This window comes from Neofelis nebulosa, chromosome 4, assembly GCF_028018385.1.
Source record: "Neofelis nebulosa isolate mNeoNeb1 chromosome 4, mNeoNeb1.pri, whole genome shotgun sequence".
In the NCBI taxonomy this organism is placed as follows: Eukaryota; Metazoa; Chordata; class Mammalia; order Carnivora; family Felidae; genus Neofelis; species Neofelis nebulosa.
The window spans coordinates 88,317,023-88,338,624 of record NC_080785.1 but is presented as its reverse complement, the minus strand read 5'-3'; the positions used below and the strand labels follow the sequence as shown (position 1 = coordinate 88,338,624).

General features: G+C 38.3%; 2 protein-coding genes across 3 annotated transcripts in view; one reads left to right on the top strand and one right to left on the bottom strand.

The window, feature by feature from the left end:
• The window catches only part of LRRC17 (leucine rich repeat containing 17), a 33,016-nt gene extending 16,006 nt beyond the window's left edge, over positions 1 to 17,010 (bottom strand). Inside the window, exon 1 of the mRNA XM_058725332.1 lies at positions 15,901 to 17,010. The gene's annotated coding sequence lies outside the window, so the exon portion shown is untranslated. The remainder of the gene's footprint in view (positions 1 to 15,900) is intronic.
• Positions 1 to 21,602, top strand: part of FBXL13 (F-box and leucine rich repeat protein 13) — a 214,883-nt gene that overhangs the window by 115,747 nt on the left and 77,534 nt on the right. For both annotated transcript variants that reach the window (XM_058725326.1, XM_058725325.1), the window contains 3 exons: positions 2,096 to 2,148; positions 6,111 to 6,211; positions 15,831 to 15,960. In XM_058725326.1, coding sequence (XP_058581309.1) covers positions 2,096 to 2,148; positions 6,111 to 6,211; positions 15,831 to 15,960 — 284 coding nt within the window. The remainder of the gene's footprint in view (positions 1 to 2,095; positions 2,149 to 6,110; positions 6,212 to 15,830; positions 15,961 to 21,602) is intronic.

The following is a 21,602-nucleotide window of genomic DNA, read 5'->3' as shown; positions in this document are numbered from 1 at the left end:
AGTACCTGGTCCAGGAGAAGTACTCTACTGTTCAGGGCTTAGCGTTATGAAAACTGAAACATGTAATGTATCAGCACATCAGATTCAAGAAATGAAAGGGATACTTCCATCAGCCTTGAGATGGGCAAAAAAAAAAGTAGGTCCCCAACAGCTGTTCTCCTGAGCTTGTTTTTTCTTTCCTGTACTGTCTCCCAATCACCAACCATATTGAATGTGAGATACAGAAATGCTCAAAGTAAACAGCACTGTCCTTGGCAAGTCTTGCACATCTTGGTTCAAATGTCACCTGAGCAAAGCCTTCTATGACCACTCTGTGTCAAGTGGCATCTCTTCCCACTTGCTAGCCACTCTCTATGTTCTTTTTTGTTTTATTTTTCTCCACAGCACTAATCACCACCTGTCAAAGTAGATATTTTACTTCTTGTGTTTACTGTCAGTCTCCCCCAGTGAGGATGTGAACTCCCTAAAGGCAGGGACCTTTGTCTGTTTTGTTCACTTGCTGTACTTCTAGCACCTGTAGAGTTTCTGGCATATAACAGGTTCTTTGTTTTTTCTTAATTTTTTAAAAATGTTTTATTTTATTTTTGAGAGAGAGGGAGAGACAGAGTGTGAGTGGGGGAGGGGAAGGGGCATGGAGAGAGGGAGACACAGAATCCAAAGTAGGTTCCAGGCTCTGAGTTGTCAGCACAGAGCCGAACGGGGCTCGAACCCACAAACCATGAGATCATGACCTGAGCCGAAGTCAGTCACTTAACTGACTGAGCCACCCAGGTGCCCCCACGTAACAGGTTCTTGATAATATTTGTTAAATGCATGACTTACTCTCAGGTAAGTATTCTCTAAAAATATTAATATCATAAATTTAGTTATTGCATTGTTTGGGGAATCTATTTTCTTCCTTAACGAGTATTACTGATGACTTCCAAGATCTGTACATTTTAAAGAATTATTTTCACTTTTAAATTCTGAAAGTGGTTTTGGTTTGCATTCATTACTTAGGACACAGTCCATTCTTGGCAAAGGAAGAAATGTTCAAAATCGATTTATAATTAATAACATTTCTGTTGTTATTATTGTGGGGCTAAGTGGTTATGAGCAGCAGATGTGTTTTCTATTCATTGTAGCAGTGTGGATGCCAGGATATTTGGAGTTTTCCTGCTCGATGAGGGTCTCCTCCACCTAGAATGACTTTCCCCTCTTTGCCTCAAGTGTTCCTCTCCTTTACTGTTTTGTGTCCTCTCCCCTAGATGCTTGTTTTCTGTCTCAGATTTGGAGTTGTACTTTCTGTCGGTCTAGCCCCAGAGTGCTGATTGTAGAACACTTTGCTACCCAGCTCTTTGTGGACATGTGTCCTCTTCCCTGTGACACCGTAAGCTGTACAGTTGCCCCTGGTCCTAGAGCAAATCAGACACTTGGCCTTTCTGGTCCTCCATTTCTCTGCAATTCATTATAAATTGTATGTAGATCTAATCTAAACAAATCCTAAACATTTTATTAATTATTACGCATGCTGAATTATTTACAATATGCATGCTGAGGTAGGAGGGGGATGTGTCCTTATGCCTATAGCTTCCTTCAAAATGCATAAAAAATAAGATGGATTGAAAGATAGAAAGATGGATATGTAGGTGAAGAAGTGATAACACAAATATCGTGCAATAGAAATAGAATCTTGGTAATGGGTATATTCATTGTACAAATCTTCAAGTCTTTCCACTTTTCTGTGTTTGAAAAATTTTACAATAAAATAATAAAAGAAAACAAAATCCCCAAAATGAGCAAAAAGCCATGCCACAAAATAAGCAGGTTGGTTTTCTTCCAAGCTCTAAGTATATACTGTTTTTCCCAGAGTAGTACTTTTCTTTTTTCCCCTTCCTTCTATAATCCTCAAGCAATAATAAACATGTGTATATATTTTAATTTTAAAGCCAGAAGGAATCGATTTTCTGGGAAAAGGAACCATACACTTAGAACAAGTTACATGCCAAGATTTTTGTTTTCTAATGAATACATTGCATTGAATGTAGGATGGAAAAAATTTAAGTTTAAACATTTGTACTATGTTGTTTAGTAATGTTTAACTTGTTTGATTTAGGCCTCTGTAGAAATTTGCAAGAGCTGAATGTCTCTGACTGCCCAACACTCACAGTGAGTATATGAAGTTTATTTTACTGTTATTTATATAGATTCAGACTTGCTATATTGGAGTGCCAATACACAGAGATTTTGCCAAAATGCATGCCTGTCTGCTCATTTAGGATCAAATGTGTAAAAAAAGCAAACTATGTTAAACATTGGCAAGAAATGTTATCCCATTTGTATAATGCTATTTATTATTCATCCTGTAGCTATATGCCCAAGGTTGGAGTCTCTGGAAAGTGGAAACTATTCAACAATTACATAAAAATGAACTATATTTATATTTAAGGCCATGTGTGTCTGAGACAGAAAAAACTGGGTCCCAGTAGAGACAATAGGCTCATTTTAGTGGTCTTCACGGCTATCAGGTGTGTGCCAAAGAAGACAGAAATGAACATGTAACCCAGGGCGGCTCCTTCCTGGCCTTCTTTCCAAGCTTTTCTTTCACATGCAATCTGTCTTCCACCCTGTGAGCACATACACTTTCTAAAAGGAAGATCTGATTATTTCACTCCCATTTTCCATAATTTATACACACATTCGTCACCTACACTGTTGATAAAGTCAAAGCTCTTTAACATTACTCTACCTCAAACACCCTCTGTACTCTTGGCTTTGCCTCCTTTTCCAGCCTCATCTTACTCCAATCCCCGCATTCACATTAAGCTGCAGCAACCATGCACTGCTATGCTTTCTTTGCTGCATGAGCCAAGCTGCTCTTTGCTGTTTCACTTTTGCTCAGCCTGTGCTCTTGGCATGGAATGCCCTTTTGCTTTGTCCTCAGGTGTTGTTATCCTCTTTGTCAGGCTTGAAGGCCTACTTTCAGTACTGCTTGCTTTATCAAGACATCACTGACTCCCAGGGCTGGGTTCGTTGCAGCTCCTCTGCAACTCTACTCCTCTACTCCTCTGCTACTCTAATAAGTAGCCCTAATCACAGTGTTTCTGCCTCCTTCAGTAGCCTAAGGGGCCCAAAGCACAGGAGATGTGTCTTATTTTTTGTGGTAGTCATAGCACATAGCACAGATCTTGGCATGGTAAACACTCTATACATTTGTTTAATGAATGGAGTTGTGTGGAGTCACCTAGCAGGTAATGGACAACATGGCACAGAACTTGAGATTCCATCTTGGGTTGGCATGTTCGTATGCTTAGTTAACATCACAAAAGTGAATATGGTCAGCCTAGAGAGAGAAAGAAGGCATGAGAAGATGATTTAGGAGTAAAACTTGGGGCGTTGCTGACTTTTAGAAGTAGACAGAGAAGAAATAGCAAAGAATCTCCAGAAAGAACAGTGGGAGAAGCAGGGTGAAAACAGAAAGGTCTGACTGTGTCATGCCTCATTAAGCAGCAACTCCAGAGTGACATCCACACCCTTGACTCCTCCTTGCTACCTCCCAGCATCATCATTATTGTCCTTTCTTTCAAATTTCTGTTTCATTCGGTGGATATTTTTAGTACCTACTACATTAAAGATGTATTTATTTTTATATATAAAGATATACAGGGAGTTTATATGCTATAAAATACAGGTGTTAGAGGGAATTTAAAATGAATCAAGTTTCAGTTCCTGTCCTCAGGGAGCTTCAGTTCTGCACTTGAATAACAGATCACAGTCTTGAAATATGGCTTTGTAATAGGAAAGTCAAAACAATGCCATCTGGATTGAATTTGTGAACATCAAAGTCTTTCTCAGTTTTGGAGTCTAATACTATACAGGGCTGATAATTTTATCCAGCTACATTTTACTATTGTTTTTTGCTTTGAGACATAGACTGGGGAGACAGGTTTACATTTAAGGAGCCATGTAACATCCTTTCAGAAAACTTTATTTCTAAGAAACTTGACTTATGAATATATTACACTCAGAAAGATTTGAGTGCATTGTGAACAAACTCAGAAACCATTTTGCAATAAGGATACTCAAACAGTTTTTGAGTTTATGTGCTCAAGTGTTTGGGGATTGAAACTTGAGTTCTTTTAAACACTGAGAATAGGATTCATCTGAAATTTTTTGGATATCCAAGCTCTGCCAGACAGGAAAATCCAGTAAATGGTTTGCCTCCATATCTTAAAGGAAAAATCAAATTCCTCTATGGTGCAGAAGACATACTTTATCTTGCTCTTCCTGGCCCCACATTTTCATCTTCTCTGTGGCTACCTCTCTAAGGTTGGGTGTAGAAACCAGCTTTCTATCCTCTCCTTGCCCAACTCATTTGCATTTTTGCCAGAGACTTTCAACAGGTGTACAATCACTTTGATATTTGATTGGTACCATGAACATTTTTGAAGATAGATTTTGTTTATATTAAAGTACAATGCCGCTCGTTATGGTTATTCTCTCCATACCTCTGGGAAACTTGTACGGCATACTTTTGTTTTTAAACCAATCCATGTATATCTAAATCATACATTTTAGTTTGGAGTGTCTAGAAAAATCACTGGCAGCTTGAATGCAGTGGCAAGAATACAGTGCCCTTGTACTCATGCCATGTACTTGTACCTTTCCCTACAGCAGAACTACAGCTTTTACAACTGCATGATTTTGTTATTTTAATATCCTTGACTCTGGGAAATAGCTAGGAATACAATGTTAAACACTGATGATCCCACTGAAAATAAGCCTTTGCCATCCTTAGTGGTATTGGAGGTGGCCATACTGAACATGCAGAATTCTTTCCCAAACGATATCCCCTAGTCAAGTGACGATTTACCTCTTCCTGCAATGGCCTATTCCAATGGCCTATTTCCAGGACGGATGTGCCACAAATATTTAGAATGAGCTGACCTTGTCGGTGTCCCTTGGGAGACGCATCAACCATAATTAAATAAATAAAAACCATGCTGCTACTTACTCATACTAAAGCATTTTATAAGTAGTTACCCATATGGGAAGGAGTTCATTGCAATGAAAGCTTGCAAGTGATCTGGTCTTGTAAATGCCAAGATAGGGCTCAGGCTTGAAATCACTATTTGTTTTGCTGTCTCATTCATGTCATAGTGGAATTGTACCCTGGTACCCCAGTTTCAGCTCTCTGGGGGAGGGTTTCTTGAATCTTTGAGAGTGTTGCCCACAATACCCTCAACACTGAACTTCACGTTCAACATGTATGTAGCCTATATTTTACTTCAGGCCATCTCAAACTTACCATAAATTTGGTGAGGATCTGTTCAGCTGTTTTAATAATTCAGTAATAGAACCACAAAAACTTAATTATACATACACACACACACACACACACACACACACATTTCTTTAAATCTATATGTGTAAATATGGAGTCACTTTTAATGAAGTCCAGTTGAGAACATTTACTATTCCTGTCTTTCAGAATGATTTTAGTGAGCTTAAAAATAGATCAGGATTTAATTACTTTCATGCATCTGAAGAGTCAGGAGCGTTTGACACTCTGACACTTAAGCTCAAATTTCCCGTCAGAGTTGAACTTGCAAGGGTTCAAATTTTAACGAAGTGTCACTGTGATCAAATGGGACTTGATTTCCAAAGAAAGGGAAGGGGAGAGAGTAATGAAGCTTCAAACAAAACCATCACCTTCTATTTAATTTGACTTACAACCAATATCAAAGAATTGAAGAGACCAAGCCTTGCATGGTATTTTTGGAGCAGGGAGATAGATAGTAGAGAGATCATGGGGAAATAACAGAGCCTGTTAGACTTTTTAAAAAAATTTTTAAAAATGTTTATTTATTTTTGAGAGAGAGAGAGAGAGAGAGAGAGAGAGAGATTGAGAGACAAACAGAGCACTAGTGGGGAAGGGGCAGAGAGAGAGGGAGACACAGAATCTGAAGCATGCTCCAGGCTCCAAGCTGTCAGCACAGAGCCCCATGCGGGGCTCAAACCCATGAACTGTGAGATCATGACCTGAGCCAAAGTTGGATGCTTCACAGACTGAGTCATTCAGGCATCCCCTGTTAGACTTTAATAAGATTCTTCCCTCTGTTTTTATGCAGGATGAATCAATGAGATACATCTCTGAAGGCTGTCCTGGAGTCCTGTACCTCAATCTATCTAACACAATTATCACCAACAGGACCATGAGACTGCTGCCGAGGTAATGTTTGTGTTATAGGTGTTAACTGAAAATAGTGATGCTCCTCCAGGTTCTGGCTTGTTCCAGCACTCCCCACCATCTAACCATCTAGCACCCCACCATCATGGCACCACTAATCTAGTAACAGGACTGCTGCTTTCAAGTCCCCAACCTGGTGCTTATTCTCTCCCTCCTGGGCGGGCCCAGATTAAATAACTGGTCCTCTGCTTGGCCAACATTTCTGTGTCACTCTTATAGCAATGTGCCCAGTAGCTTGAGTTAGGCTCTGCCAGTCTCTTTCTGGTCCTCCTTCCTGGGCAATGGAGCCTGGCTTCTAAATTCCAGTCCCATGTCTGGACTTCTTGACAACAGAACACCAGTGCCCTCCTTTCTTTGACCTTGAACTCTGTGATCCCATATTCCCTGTTGCCATGCTCTGGTTACCTGTTGGGACTTCCACCACCTCCAGGAAATCTGATACAAGTTGTGTTTTGATCTATGGGCTGAATACAAATGTTGCATCTCCTCAGCTAGTGCTTCGTTGGAGGAGAAGGGACAGAAGACTACAAGACATCACCAAAAGTTGACAGGATATTCAAATTTTATGTCATTCAATTATTTATTTTCACCAAGGAAATACTAATCAGGAAGAGAAGATAATCATATTGGGAGAGATTCAAAACATTTTTTTCAAACTATTGCGAAAGAATAAATTATTTTTGAGAATATAACTTTTTGAGATTCTTTGAAAAATAACAGCAAAGCATTTGAAAAAGCTAGAGAAAATTCTAGGTGGTTATATTCCTTATCTTCTGTCTCTGATCATTTTCTAGAAATGTGTAAGCCTAAAAAAAGTGGTAACATATTTTCTGTTTATCCCATTAATTGAGTTTCCACATTTTAGTCAAGTCTGTTTAGTCAAATCTATCAAATTTTTCCTTTGAAATTTCTTCTGATACTTTTAAACTTTTAAATAAAGGTTTTCTTCCTTCCAGGTGTTTGATGTCATTTATTATTTTTTTCTTGTATGATTTGTTTTTACTTAAATCTATAATCAATCTAGAATTTACTTTGGTAGATAAATGAGGCAACAATGTAATAGGGTTCAGCAAACTATGACTTGTGTGGTCCAAAGCCTGACTTAATGTAGTCCATGAGCTAAGAATATTTTTTACACTTTCAGAGTTGTTAAGGGGTGCCTGGGTGGCTCATTTGGTTAAGCTTCTGACTCTTGGTTTTAATTAAATTTTAATTTTAATTTCTCATTATATTTTCCAAATGGTCATTTTTGGACTTGGGTACAAGGTACAAGTGTCCTTTTAATGTTTTCATTTGTAAGATTTAATTGATTTCTTTCATTTGTAAGATTTAATATGAAATTACCTCTGAATAAGAATATAGGCAAAGCTTGTAAGATTTAATAAGTATTGTTCTCATTTTGTAAACTGTTGCACGTTTATTTTCATCTTTGACCCAATAATTATTTAGAAGAGAATTTTTGGTTCCAAGTAGTTGAAGTTTCTTTGATTAGGCTTCTGGTTTTAATTTCTAATTTTGTACACTGTGGTCAAGAAATGTGGGCTGAATTATTTCTACCTTTTGGAATTTATTGAGATTTCTTGGTGGACCAGTTTATATAATTAATTTTAGTAAATTAATTATATAATTATTGGATAATTTTAGTAAATCATCCATGAATGCTTAAAACAAGAGAGTTTTTTTTAGAGAACAAAATTTCTACGTGTGTGTATATATGTATGAATTCTTGATATTTCATAGTATAATAGTGATACATTGGTTGTCTTTTAGAATCAAGCTTCTTTATTTTGATATTTTTATTTTATATATAAAGATTAATAAGTAGCAGGTTTCAATATAGATTATAGCATTTATTCACATAAAATTACATTCTTTATTCTGGTTGATGTTTCTTTGCCTCAGATTCTTTTTTATCTGCTATTAATATAGTCATCTTTATTTTCTTTTGCTTATGGTTTTTTGGAATAACTTTATGTATCCCTGTATTTTTAATCTTTATGTTGGTGTATTTTAGGTTTTCCTTTTATATGAAGCACATAGCTAACTTCTATTTAAAAATTTTTCATTCTGCCTTTTTAAGAGGATAGTTTACAAGTAATATTTCCTTTCAAAATTGAGTGTATGGTTTTATTTTTATGATCTTGCTTTGTTTTTGATTTTTTATGTTACTATACTGTATTCATTGTTTCTGCCTTTTGCTATATAAACTATATTGTTTACTTTTATAATCTTAATGTATTTCAGAGGTATGTGCACATTCTGTTCTGTATTCTAACTAGTGGCTATGTGTATGTTTTTTTTAAAAAAACATGTTTTTAATATGCATTTTTTCAGTTATCAAAGTTGTGACGAAACAATGACGTTGGTTAGAGATCTAATACTCTTTCATTCTCCCTTGAACTTGATGCTTCTCTACTTCCACCCCCTTGTCCATAAACACATATTATTTGTGATTTTTGGTAATCATCTAACTTACTTTTAATATTGATTTTTCATGTTTGTGCTCAATATTGTGATGATATTTATGATTATGGAGTCCTACCTCTAAGTTTGTCATTCACTGATGGTCCATTTGTTCCACAATTTCCTTAATCTTTATTTCTGACTTTGATTCATCTCATGATGACTGGACATATAGTCTTAAAACCTCTTTATTGGGGCGCCTGGGTGGCGCAGTCGGTTAAGCGGCCGACTTCAGCCAGGTCACGATCTCGCGTCTGTGAGTTCGAGCCCCGCATCGGGCTCTGTGCTGACAGCTCGGAGCCTGGAGCCTGTTTCCAATTCTGTGTCTCCCTCTCTCTCTGCCCCTCCCCCCGTTCATGCTCTGTGTCTCTCTGTCCCAAAAATAAATAAAAAACATTGAAAAAAAAAATTTAAAAACCTCTTTATTGAGAAAGATAAACAAGTGTTAGATTTTTAGCCATTGCTTTCTGAAAATGACTTTCTTTTGTCTTGAAGGGTGAACAACAACCTCTCTTGGTGTATAGCTCTTGAATTATGTCCCTTACTTTATTCTTAAAAACCTACAAATATTGCCACATAATCTTTGGTATTTCAGGTTAAAGAGAAGTGTAAAGCTAGCTTGATTTTTTTTTTTTTTGTTCCTTTGTTGGAAACCTATTTTTCTGCCAATATGCTTGCAAGAATTTCCTTTTTACTGAGAAATTAAAAACATTATCCGAGGTTAATTCTTTCAATTAACTTTTTCTGGAACATAGTAAACCTTTTGAATATTAAAACTTAGATCTTTTCTCAGGCAAGGAAGGCATTTTCCTTTTTTTTTTTTTTTAATTTTTTTTTAATGTTTACTTATTTTTGAGACAGGAAGAGACAGAGCATGAACAGGGGAGGGTCAGAGAGAGGGAGACACAGAATATGAAGCAGGCTCCAGGCTCTGAACTGTCAGCACAGAGCCCGACGCGGGGCTAGAACTCACGGACCGCAAGATCATGACCTGAGCCGAAGTCGGCCGCCTAACTGACTGAGCCACCCAGGCGCCCCGGCATTTTCCTTTTTAATGCTTCTATTCCATTTGTTCAGGTTTTGTCTTAAGAATCCTGTTTTATTCTCAGATAGAATTTTTATTCCTGTCCTTCAAAGCTGTCATCTTCTCTTTCATCATTTTTATCTCTGTATACATTTCCTCAGCATACTGCATTCTCCATATCAGTAGTTCTCAAAGTGTGTTCCAAGGATAGCTGGGTTCCAATAAATGTTTAATAACTAGTTTGGGTAGGGGTTAAGGGGATGTTCTGATTTATAAGATTTACTGATTTCTGTGATGTAAATACTACCACCATGATCAATTTTAAGCTACCAACATGATGTCACTGAATGTGGAGTTGGAAAGAAATGCTAATAGTTGGCTCTCATGGGCTGGTGCAAGCCAGCTCCAGTGATGCTACTGTGGAGGGTCCTGACCCTTTCAGGAATTCTAAAAGGTGCTCTAGTCCTGCAATATAGAATATCACTCAGTACTTTTCTTTAGGAATTCCATAGGGAGATGTATATGCATATGTATATATGTACATGTATGAGTGTGTGTGTGTATATATGTATATATATATATATATACAGAGAGAGATAACATATATGCTTGTGTGTGGTGTGTGTGTATATATATATATATATAGAGAGAGAGAGAGAGAGAGAACATGTATGCTTGTGTGTGTGTGTGTGTGTACAGAAAAAGAGAGAATATATTACAAAATCCATTAAATCCCTATGTGAAAAACAGAATTTATGAAGTAGATGATTTGGGATATCATACTTTGAGATAATTTTTTCTCTTAGGAAAATTAAGATAATACTACAACCGTGCATAGTTTTTTAGGAACACTTATTTTGCAAATGAAGCTATGCCTTTAGTGGGCAACAGATAAAAAAAATAGGTAGGACCCAAAATGAGAATTTTGTTTTGATTTTAACTGTAGTTCTTGTGACTGGGAGAACAATCACGAAAAATATACTTGATATTGATGATTTTTGTCATATGAAAAAAATGTACACTTTCTTATCTATGATAAAAATACATTTCATTATGATTCCCTATTTTTGTTCTGTTTTCCATTGTTTCAAATATGTTTGGGAATGCAAAAGTGTTCTTTAAACTATAAATAACCAGAGAAATGTTGTGTGCTGTTGTCATTCTCTCCCCAGTTGCCTTTAGTATTTCTTTCCAAAGAAATCATTTGCCAGAAGAAAAATATAATTTGTTTGCCCTTCTTGACAACATTGATTTGCCAGCTTTTTATTTGAATATTTTTCCTCACTTCTTTGGGGACCTGCTCCATTTTCTGAAGTTGAAAATGAGGGCTGCTCATAGCTCATGCCCATTCCAGGACATTTTTGCTTCTAAATATTTCCTGAATCGAACCCTTTCCATTTACTCCTATTGCCACCACCTAGGTGGCACTCTCAGCGCCTCATCTGGCCTTGCATCCCTACGGTTCACCCTTGGTCTCTCTTCCCTTCAATCTGTTTTTTTCTTACGCTGTAAGAGGCATCATCCTGAAATGATAGTCTTATCATGTCTTTGACATGCTGAAGGTCTAGACTCTTCCCTTACTGTCCTTTAACATTGATCAAACTTCTCCTGTATAGGTCCTTAACATTATGTGATGAAACCTATCTGCCCTGGTTTTCCAAGGGAAGCCCTTAACTCTGGTCATCTGGATTGCTGCAAGCTTCTCTTCCTCTATAGATGGAATTTCTTTCTCCTTCTCTCTGCTAAGCCATAGCCTTTATACCTCGAGTCATACCATCTACTACAATTCCACAATGATCTCTCCTTTCCCTGAATCCTAACAGCAACATTCATTCACTGTTGTTTTTTTTTTTTACCATGCATTGATCAACTACTGTGTGCAGGACATTCTGGGCATATAGTAGTGAGTAAAGCTATTATGATCTTTGCTCTTTAATGGAGTGTCATGTGCTGTAGTGGCATGGTGTTTAATTATTTTTCACATAGTCCCTTCAAATGGCTTGGAAATTTCTTTACACATAGGTGCTCTCAGGTTATATGGTCTTACCCATCAGAGTGGGGCAGAAAGAGTAAGCTGTTTCCTTGACTGTACATCCTCAAGATCTAGTCTATGAATAAGGTCAAAACACTGCATTTGGATTTCTGCAGGGATCCTATTATGCAAAACTGCCTCTGTGAAACTAAAGAGCCCAGCACTAAATCAAAAGAGACTACCTGCAAATCTCCTTTACAAACTAGGCCTTGTCTTGGTGATTTTTTCAGAGAAATCATTGTTGAAATACAGAATTCTACATTCCTTCCAACAGTAATGCCCTCAGGTATTGGTGATCTAATAAAGAAGACCTCGATTCTTTAATGGAAAAAAGCCAACAGAAAAAATGTGATCTCTGTAGTTTCTGTAAGAATTGTGATTTTTAAAAATTTTTTAAAATATTTTAAATGTTTTATTTATTTTTGAGAGAGAGAGAAGGAGACAGAGGATCCGAAGCAGGCTCCACGCTGTGAGCACAGAACCAGATGTGGGGCTCAAACCCACGAACCGTGAGATCATGACCTGAGCTGAAATCAAGAGTCGGCCACTTAGCTGACTGAGCCACCCACGCACCCCAAGAATTGTTATTTCTTAAAGATTATAGTAGCAGTAGAAAAATAAATCACAAAGAGAACCTCTCCCCCCATTAGAAACAGTTAGTTATCAAATAATTAGGAAAAGATAAACACAGGCTGCAAACACAGCTTCAAAGTGGAATTAGAAATACCAAGTTGTCTCTGGGTTGAGAACATGATGAGCCAGATCTTACTCACGTAAGGGATGTATTTCTTTGCCAAAATTCAGAATAAAAAGTTGCAGTATTGCATAAAATTTGCCAAGTGATTTCACTGTCAACTGATTGTTTTCCCATTCCCAGAAGCTCTGAGTCTGCAGCACTGTAAATCCCTGGAAAGGCCACAGGGCCACTCAAGATTCCTCCTATGCTAGGTTTTCAAACTGATGGTTCCCATGAGGTTCCACTTTGAGGACAGCCACCTAGAGACTTTCAGTCTGGGAGTCATTTAGTCCAATGAACAACTTCTTTTGCCAAATCTGAGGTTCTTAACATGGGGTCAGTGGATCCCCCAAGGAACAAGGATGGAATTCAGAGGTTCCATAAGTTTTGATGGGGGAAAAATCATCCCTGTCTTTGCTAAGCTCTAACTGAAATGTAAGTGAAAAATCAGAATAGCACTAGCAGTTCCTGGGACTCTTTTACCCATAAAAATCTGAACTATTTTCTTACTATAGTTGTCATAGTTATCTCAAAGTATCACTGACATTCATCGCCCACTCAAAACCATGGGTAGTTATTAGCCCTGCCACTAGATTTGTTATTTAATATTAACATATGATATCATATGTTACATAACAAATATATATATATAATATAAACATGTTAAAAATAAAGAAGCACACATATTATTATTCTACTCATTTGATCCTTAAAAATTTTTGATAATAATATCTTTCAATATAATTAGCTGCTTTTGTAATTTTAAGTATTTTATTCTATGTATTAAAAACATTATGCTGATAAAGGGTCTATAGACCCAGAAGTATCTGTTACACACAAAAAAGTTAAGAACTCCTCAGTCAATTCCTACTTACAGTATTTGTTAACTGATCACAAGGAGTTAAAAAAATCAAACAACAGCTTTGGACTAGATTTGAATATATTTGAATATGCATGATTTTGTCAGTAACAGTTACATTATTATAATTAAAGACAGATTAATTGACATAGGGGTTAAAAGTGGGTTAAGAACAGTCTGAAAATGTGCAACACATGAAGGGAATAAAAACTACGTCAAAGGCTATCAATCTCACTGGAGTTCAAACGGATTAAATAGGGCTTTAAACCTTGACCAAACTGAGGGTGTAGATGTCATAGGAAATTCCCCCAAACCCTTGGAATCAGTTGTGTGCACCACCTTGTCAGATGAGTACCCATTCCATTACATGAAAGAAGACCCAACAAACTTCATAAGAACAATTAATATGTTATCATTTGAATTAGTAATAACAATAATACATATTTTTATTTTTGAAATTTATTTTATTTTTTAAGTTTATTTATTTATTTTGAGATAGAGAGAGAGAGAGCACAAGTAGGGTAGGGGCAGAGAGAGGAGACAGAATTCCAAGCAGACTCCACACTGTCAGCACAGAGCCTGACACAGGGCTCGAACTCATGAACCATGAGCTGAGATCAAGAGTCAGACGCTTAATCGACTGAGCCACCCAGGCACCCCATATATTTTAAAGCTTCTACCTCCTGATTTTAACCATCAAAAGTCATCCTTAATATATACTCTTACATCTATGTTCTCATAGAATTGTCATACTTCTAAGAGGAAATAGCAGATAGAATTACATCCATGTTACAGATGAGAAAACTGAGGTTCAGGAAAGCTGGACACAGTTGGTCAGGGTTTAGAAAGAAAAGACATCATATTATAATCTCCACTTAACAGATGCAGAAACAATCTCTGAGAGGTTAGGGAAGTTGCAATAAGTGTCAGAGCTGAAATTTGAAACCAGTTTGGTCCGATTCCAAAACTTTGTGTGTTTTCCATTGTGTTGTGCTGTGTGCCTCAGGCTCCCTCCTCCAAATTAGAGAGCTTAAGTGTTGTTAGAAATGACAATCCTCCCTGCACCCTCCACACACCCCAAGAAAGCTGTTCTTGAATCACAAGGGTACCCTTCCAGGGAGAGGAAGATCAAGCATTTTCAAAACTTTGGCATACATTTTCGTTAACTCAAGGGCCCCAGGAGAGGGGACGTGTCCTTGGGATGTTAGTACTGCTTTCTGCTCCATGGCCCTGCCCACAGCCACTGGGGAATCCAGATGGCGTCCCTCTTTGTTCTGTTGAATCTCATGGACACAGCCATTGCCAGAGGGGAATGTGTGTTCTGCATCAAATAAATCACTATGCAATGGGAATCCTTATATCATATAGATGAGTTTTTCAAACTTTAGTAATCAATCTGATTGTCAATGCTCACATATCTTCTTTCCCAATTTTATGTGAAGGTAAATTTCACTTGTCATTTGTGGGCTTTTGAGGGACGGAGAGGCATCTTCTTCCACTTTTTTGTTCTTGTTTTCCAACTTGGTGTTAAACTGGTGCGGATCACAAACCAAGAGCATGTTGTTAATTCCATTACAAGACTCGGCAACAGTGGGAGTTCTTGCACTTTTAAAAAATGCCAGGCTTAGGAAGGCTTGGAAAATTGTCCACAGAAGGTCCTCAAACTGTAAGCCCTTGCCGGGTAGTACAGGCTCATCTTAATTACCCTTTTTTTTTTTTTTTTTTTTTTTTTCTGGAAGCGATCATTTTGGTCATGGTGGTAATGCCACATTTAATCTGTTTGAACTCCAGTGAGACAGATAGCCTCTGATGTAGTGTTTATTCCCCTCATGTGTTGCCCAACTCATTTGCAGACTGTTCTTTTTAACCCATTTTTAAGCTCTATCAATTAGTCTTTCTTTAACTATAAATATGAAACTGTTACTTATGAAATCATGCATATTCAAATGTCTATTTCAAATCGTTTGCTAATCATGTCCATTTTAAGAGCCTCTTATGTTTAACTTTGCCTCCTTTCTGCCCCCAGTCCTCACTGTCATGTAACAGTTAATCACCATTTAAATGTTTACAAAGGGTTTGTCCTTCTAGACATTTTGCACATTGTTTTGGTGCTCCAAAGATAAAACCTAAATGCAACAATAATGCAAACTCTGTAACTTTGGTTTTGAACACAAACTAACGTCCATACAATATGAATGCACAAATCTCCCCCACCCCAAAGCTTTATCCCAACTAGCTTTCTTAAAAACCGAGGCAAATCTTTATTTTCATCTAAAATGTAATTATGCATTATCTGACATACTACTACAATCTCCTTTACATAACAGGAAGAGAATTAACAATGAAGTCCAACTGTTGAATATCTGCAAGGAGAAAAGATTAATTTAGAGTTTTACTTCTCTTTGTCATAGTGGCTTAAGAAAGATGTGGAAAACGACTCAAGTTTAATCCCCTTCCTTCCTCTCTTTTCTCGTCCTGTCTTTTCAGGCACTTCCACAACTTACAGAATCTCAGCTTGGCTTACTGCAAAAAGTTCACAGACAAAGGATTACGGTACCTGAATTTAGGGGATGGATGCCACAAGCTCATCTATTTGGACCTTTCCGGCTGCACCCAGGTTTGTCTTTCAATCTTCTCTTTCCTGCAGCGGGCAAGGAAGTCCTCCGGAGGACGGGCTACATCCAGCCCTCATGTTATACTAATGCTGTGCACGGACTGCAGCACACTTTTCAGAGGTTTTGAATTACACAGCCACAGCTGCTTAAATTTTCCCCAGGATCGCTACTATAGGCTCTTGGCTTCCTTCCACTGGAATGTCACATCCACACACAGGCCGAGCTCAGGGGATGATGAAACAGACCATTTCTGTGTAGATACTTCAAGCACAATTATAATACCAGAGTTCCAAATGTTGAAAACTGTAGAATTGCTACCAGATACAAACACAGGAGAAACCTTTTTAGGGGAGGATTGGCAAAGAACTTCCTGGAAAGTCAATTAGCTCCCACACGGGCTTTCAAAAAATAAATGGGTATTGGGTCAAACGCTGCAAGTTCTAAATGTAAGAAAGGAAATACAACAAAGGTTGTAATTTCTAAAACTGCATTGTATCCTTGGGCTAAATAACATGGAGATTTGAGATGTACATAGGGAAATACTTTAGTTTGAGGGAACAAGGTAAAGGAAAATTGGGTAGAAAATCGGTGGAGTTGAGGAGGGTAGGTCATGGCACTTTGCGAATAGTTACTGCCTCACTGGTAGTTTCTTCTTGATTTTGGCAGATTTAAGTCATTATTCTTTTAACTTCTTTCTTTCACCTCTCTAGGTATTTTGTTAATGTATGTTCCTCCTTCTACAGAAATAATACAATTGCACAGATGAGAACTGGCTGAAACCTTGATAGTTACTGTTTATTGAGTTGTTACTATATGCCGGGCACCATATTGAGTGCCTCACATAGACCAGATTCACTACAAATGCTGTGTATTTGGTATTTATTGTGCCCATTTAGGAATGCAGAGGCTAGGGTCCCAAGGTGGCCCAGCTGGTGAAAGCACAGGGTACTGGGGCAGTTGTAAGCACCTGTTGGTACCTACATAGGCAGGCAGAGTCCCCTGGAGGGCATTTAGGCATACAGTGGGCTTCTCCTCCAAGTGCTTAAATGGATAGAACTAAGTCACCACTTAAATGGATAGAACTTAGTGCCCTGGTACACTAGGCAGTAGGGAAGATGTGGGGGCAAGGAGGGGAGGGCTCTGAGCTAGAGTTGAAACATCTAGAATTTACATTTATTTCTGACCTACTGGTGTGTAGCTTGCTAAACATCAACAAGAGACAGACTTACCATTCTCTCCAGCTTCCCTCGACTTCAGACCGGCTTCTTCCTGACTCTAGGTCCCTGACCTCCCTTTTCTTAGAGCATTTCTTTTAGAAAACTTGAAACTGGTCATTCTTTCTTTGCTCTCCTTGAGATAGATAGAAACTTCTTTAAAAGCTTCTTGCCAGTGTTACAACCCAGGAACGCCTCCCTCAAGGACCTGGGAGCCATCCTTTGATACATAATCATTAAGGGTAGTAGCACGTGTATCTTCCAGTCTCTCTGGGAGGGTAGGTGTCTACTTTCGATATGGGTGTACGCATCCTATTGATTGCTCTCCCCTCTAAAGATACATCCTCCGCTATTTTCCACCAGCTAACCAAGTCCTTAAAAACCCTCCCCACAGTGTGACTTACCTGCTTCTTCTCAGTTTCCACAAGGTAATGGCGACAACATACAGTTCGTACACAAACACATGAACACACATGCACATGTCCCTAAGGATAAATATTCTCAGACACAGTAAAGTCAAAATGAGAGGTTCCCAATCAATGTGCCTCTACTCTAGCCAGATATACATGCAGAACTCACAGATACAGTTTATCTACTTTTTTTTTTTTGTTTTTTTTTTTGTTTTTTTTTTTGGGGGGGGGACAGAGAGAGACAGAGCATGAACGGGGGAGGGGCAGAGAGAGAGGGAGACACAGAATCGGAAACAAGCTCCAGGCTCCGAGCCATCAGCCCAGAGCCTGACGCGGGGCTCGAACTCACAGACCGCGAGATCGTGACCTGGCTGAAGTCGGACGCTTAACCGACTGCGCCACCCAGGCGCCCCTAGTTTATCTACTTTTAAATTTTGAGCCAACATTTTAAATTCTGGAGTTTTCATAAAGAAATCTAGACTCCAAGCTTCTCTTAAAAAACTGGAAAAACTAACGAAATTGGGCCTACATCGCCATATGGCAACAAAGGGCTGGAACTGAGTCAGCCTCATCCCCTTGAAATGGCGTGTGCTGGCTTCTCCTCCACTCGGTAACGTCCACACATGCACACCTACCAATTAACTGCATGGCCTGCCTGTCCTCGGTGGGTATTTAAGTTCGGTATGAATGTATAAAGAATAGATACTTTTCCCCGACTGGCCCTTAATTTGTACATCTCAATCCACAGTGAAGTTAGTATTTCACAGTGCTATGCGAAGCAACGTTAATTTCTTTTGTTCATCTGTCTTTCGCTTTCATTTGTTTGTTTTATAATTCAACGGAGATTTAACTCCAGGTGTCAGACACTGTTTCAGTCACTGGAAATTGTGCCATTTGAAACCGAACCCCTTCAGGTTCACTGAGAGTAAGAAATGGGCTCATTAGTAAGCACAGATCTCCTATGAGCAGATAGAGCTGCTGCTCTGGCTTCAGAAAGAATGAGGAAAGCTTGGATGTTACTGCTTCCGAGGGATGTGTTAAATTCTGTGGGGAGGTTCTGTCTGCCTCCCCAGCTCTGGGTGTGAGGACAGTTTCACTCTCCCAGGCCTACTTGTATTGACTGGGCGGCACAAAAATGGTTTCAAAGCAGGAAAATCGATGATTCACAGATTTCCCAGGTTCTCTGCTTGGAAACTAAAATCTATTTTCTTTTTACAAGAATTTTGCACTATGAAGTCATGTGTTAGTATATCTGCCAAAGAAAAAAGGTCCTAATAAAACAAAAGACTTGAGAATAGAAGCTCACACCTACCTGCTTTTTGCTGGTGTTATCTGTGCCTGCTGCATGCTGGACACGCATGATGAATAAAACAGCATCCCTGTCTTTAAGGAGCTCTGGGTTAACGTAAGTGAAGTCTGTTAAGGGCTAAACTTTAATGCAGTCGTGGCTGCCCCCCAAAAAGGAAAGATGGATTTATACAATACTGTGGAAGTATTTTAACCATAGTTGTTGGAAAAAATACATAAATGGATAATGGAGAACTGCAAAGAAAAGTGAAAATCGATTACACATGTTTTAGAAATACTCTGAATGCTTTTGGGATTGGATAAACACTATAGGTGCAGTAAGTAATGCGACTGATTTCCTAACAAATACCAGCACTTGCATATACACTTGTGTGTCCTCATCTTTAATGTGACTGAGGGGACGCCTCTGTTCAGTTTCTTCTCGAAAAATCTCTGCTCACTTGGCCCTAAATCAGGATAAAGCTGTTCCAGTGAGCTCTTACACCATACATTGCAACTTTCTAACAATATACTTGTCACTTTGAATTTTATTTTTTCACTTTTTAAAAACCTTTGCTTTTTTTTCTTTTTACATGTTAAACACAAAAATATGAGAAATGAGCAAAAATTGAAATTATCTGAAAATTCGCCACCCAGAAATAATAAGGGTAAGGCTTTCTGGTCTTTTTCTATGCACAGCTATACTTCTTTTAAACTAAAGTGGATTAGATAGTACACATATATTTTATTTAATATTCCATAAATATCTTATTTTATTTAACTATATATTATATTATATTATATTGTGTTATATTTATAACCTACCATTTTTAAAAAGTTTTTTTAATGTTTATTTATTTTTGAGACAGAGAGAGACAGAGCATGAATGGGGGAGGGTCAGAGAGAGAGGGAGACACAGAATCCGAAACAGTCTTCAGGCTCCGAGCTGTCAGCACAGAGCCCGACGCAGGGCTCGAACTCAGGGACCGCAAGATCATGACCCGAGCCGAAGTCGGACGCTCAACCAGCCACCCAGGCGCCCCTATAACCTACCATTTTTTGCTATCATCAGTAACCTGTGAGGAAAATTCTCATAGCCATATATTTCCATAAGTCTATGCAACGTTTTGGTATGAATTTTTAGAAGTGAAACGGTCAGAGCATATAGTTATTTTTAAGGCCATCTATGCTCTACAAAGGTTGCCAATGTATGAATTGCCAAATGTAAAATAATGTTTGATATCTTCATAAGACTATTATCTAAAAAAAAACTTTAGCCAATTTGACATCAAATATGATATTTTATATTTTTAATTTGTATTTCTCTGATCACTTGTAAGGTTAAATCATACCCAGGCACTTAATAAATATTTGTTGAATAACAAGGATTCTTTTTTTTTTTTTTTTTAAATGTTTACTTTTGAGAGAGACAGAGAAAGAATGCATGTGGGTTAGGGGCAGAGAGAGAGGGAGATACAGAATCTGAAGCAGTCTCCAGGCTCTGTGCTGTCAGCACATAGCCCAACGCAGGGCTTGAACTCATGAGCTATGAGATCATGATCTGAGCTGAAGTCGGTCGCTCAACCGACTGAGCCACCCAGGCGCTCCTAATAACAAGGATTCTTAGTCCAACCAGCTGCCATTGTTAAAATATTTTTCAAATTAATTAAAAGTTTTCTTTCAGAGCCTGAGTGCAACATATTCTTTATAGTATTTTCAGAAGAAGAAGAACAAGAAAACCAATCTACATTCATTTAACAAAAAATTCTGGTCGAATCAGTTGAACAAATTTAATACGTCTGCTTCTATATTTACTATTTACTCAGTTATAATATAAAATTTAAGTTTATGCTGTAAAACAACTTTTTAGGGGTACCTGGGTGGTGGCTCAGTCAGTTAGGCGTCTGACCTTGGCTCAGGTCATGATCTCACAGTTTGTGAGTTCAAGCCCCACGCCGGGCTCTCTCCTGTCAGCACAGAGCCTGCTCCAGCTTCTGGGTCTCACTCTCTCTCTGCCCCTCCCCCCCTCACACTCTGTCTCTGTGTCTGTCTCTCTCTCTATCTCAAAAATAAAATAAACATAAGGGCGCCTGGGTGGCTCAGTAAGCTGAGCGTCCGATTTTGGCTCAGGTCATGATCTCACGGGGTATGGGTTCAAGCCCCGAGTTGGGCTCTGTGCTGACAGCTTAGAGCCTGGAGCCTGCTTCCGATTCTGAGTCTCCCTCTCTCTCTCTGCCCTCTCCCATTCATGCTGTCTCTCAAAAATAAACATTAAAAAACATTTTTTTAATAAAATAAAATAAACATTAAAAAACAAAACCAAAACCCCCCAAGTACCACAATATTTTTAAAACTATGTTTAAACACAATTTGGGGAGACTTTTTAGAGACAAAATAGTTTTATTGTGTAAAGAAAAGTACCCTTTCCTATGCTCCTTTATTATCTATGGTCAGGGAGACAACTGGTGGCAACGAATGGGTCCATCTTGTGCTCTGCTCTAAAGAATGGTGTGTGACCTAACTCACAGCAGACATTTATCAGATGTTTATTGAATATTTGGATTGATGTTTAGTTAGATAAATGAAACTGATGAGCTATTGCATGAAACATTGGTAGTTTTCCTCTGCACCTGGTACTTTGCTTCAGGAACCACTCCTCTTCTTTCCCTGTGACTTTGCAGAGCTGTGTCACTCTTGACGCCTTGAGAGCAATACATGGTAGTCATTGGGAGC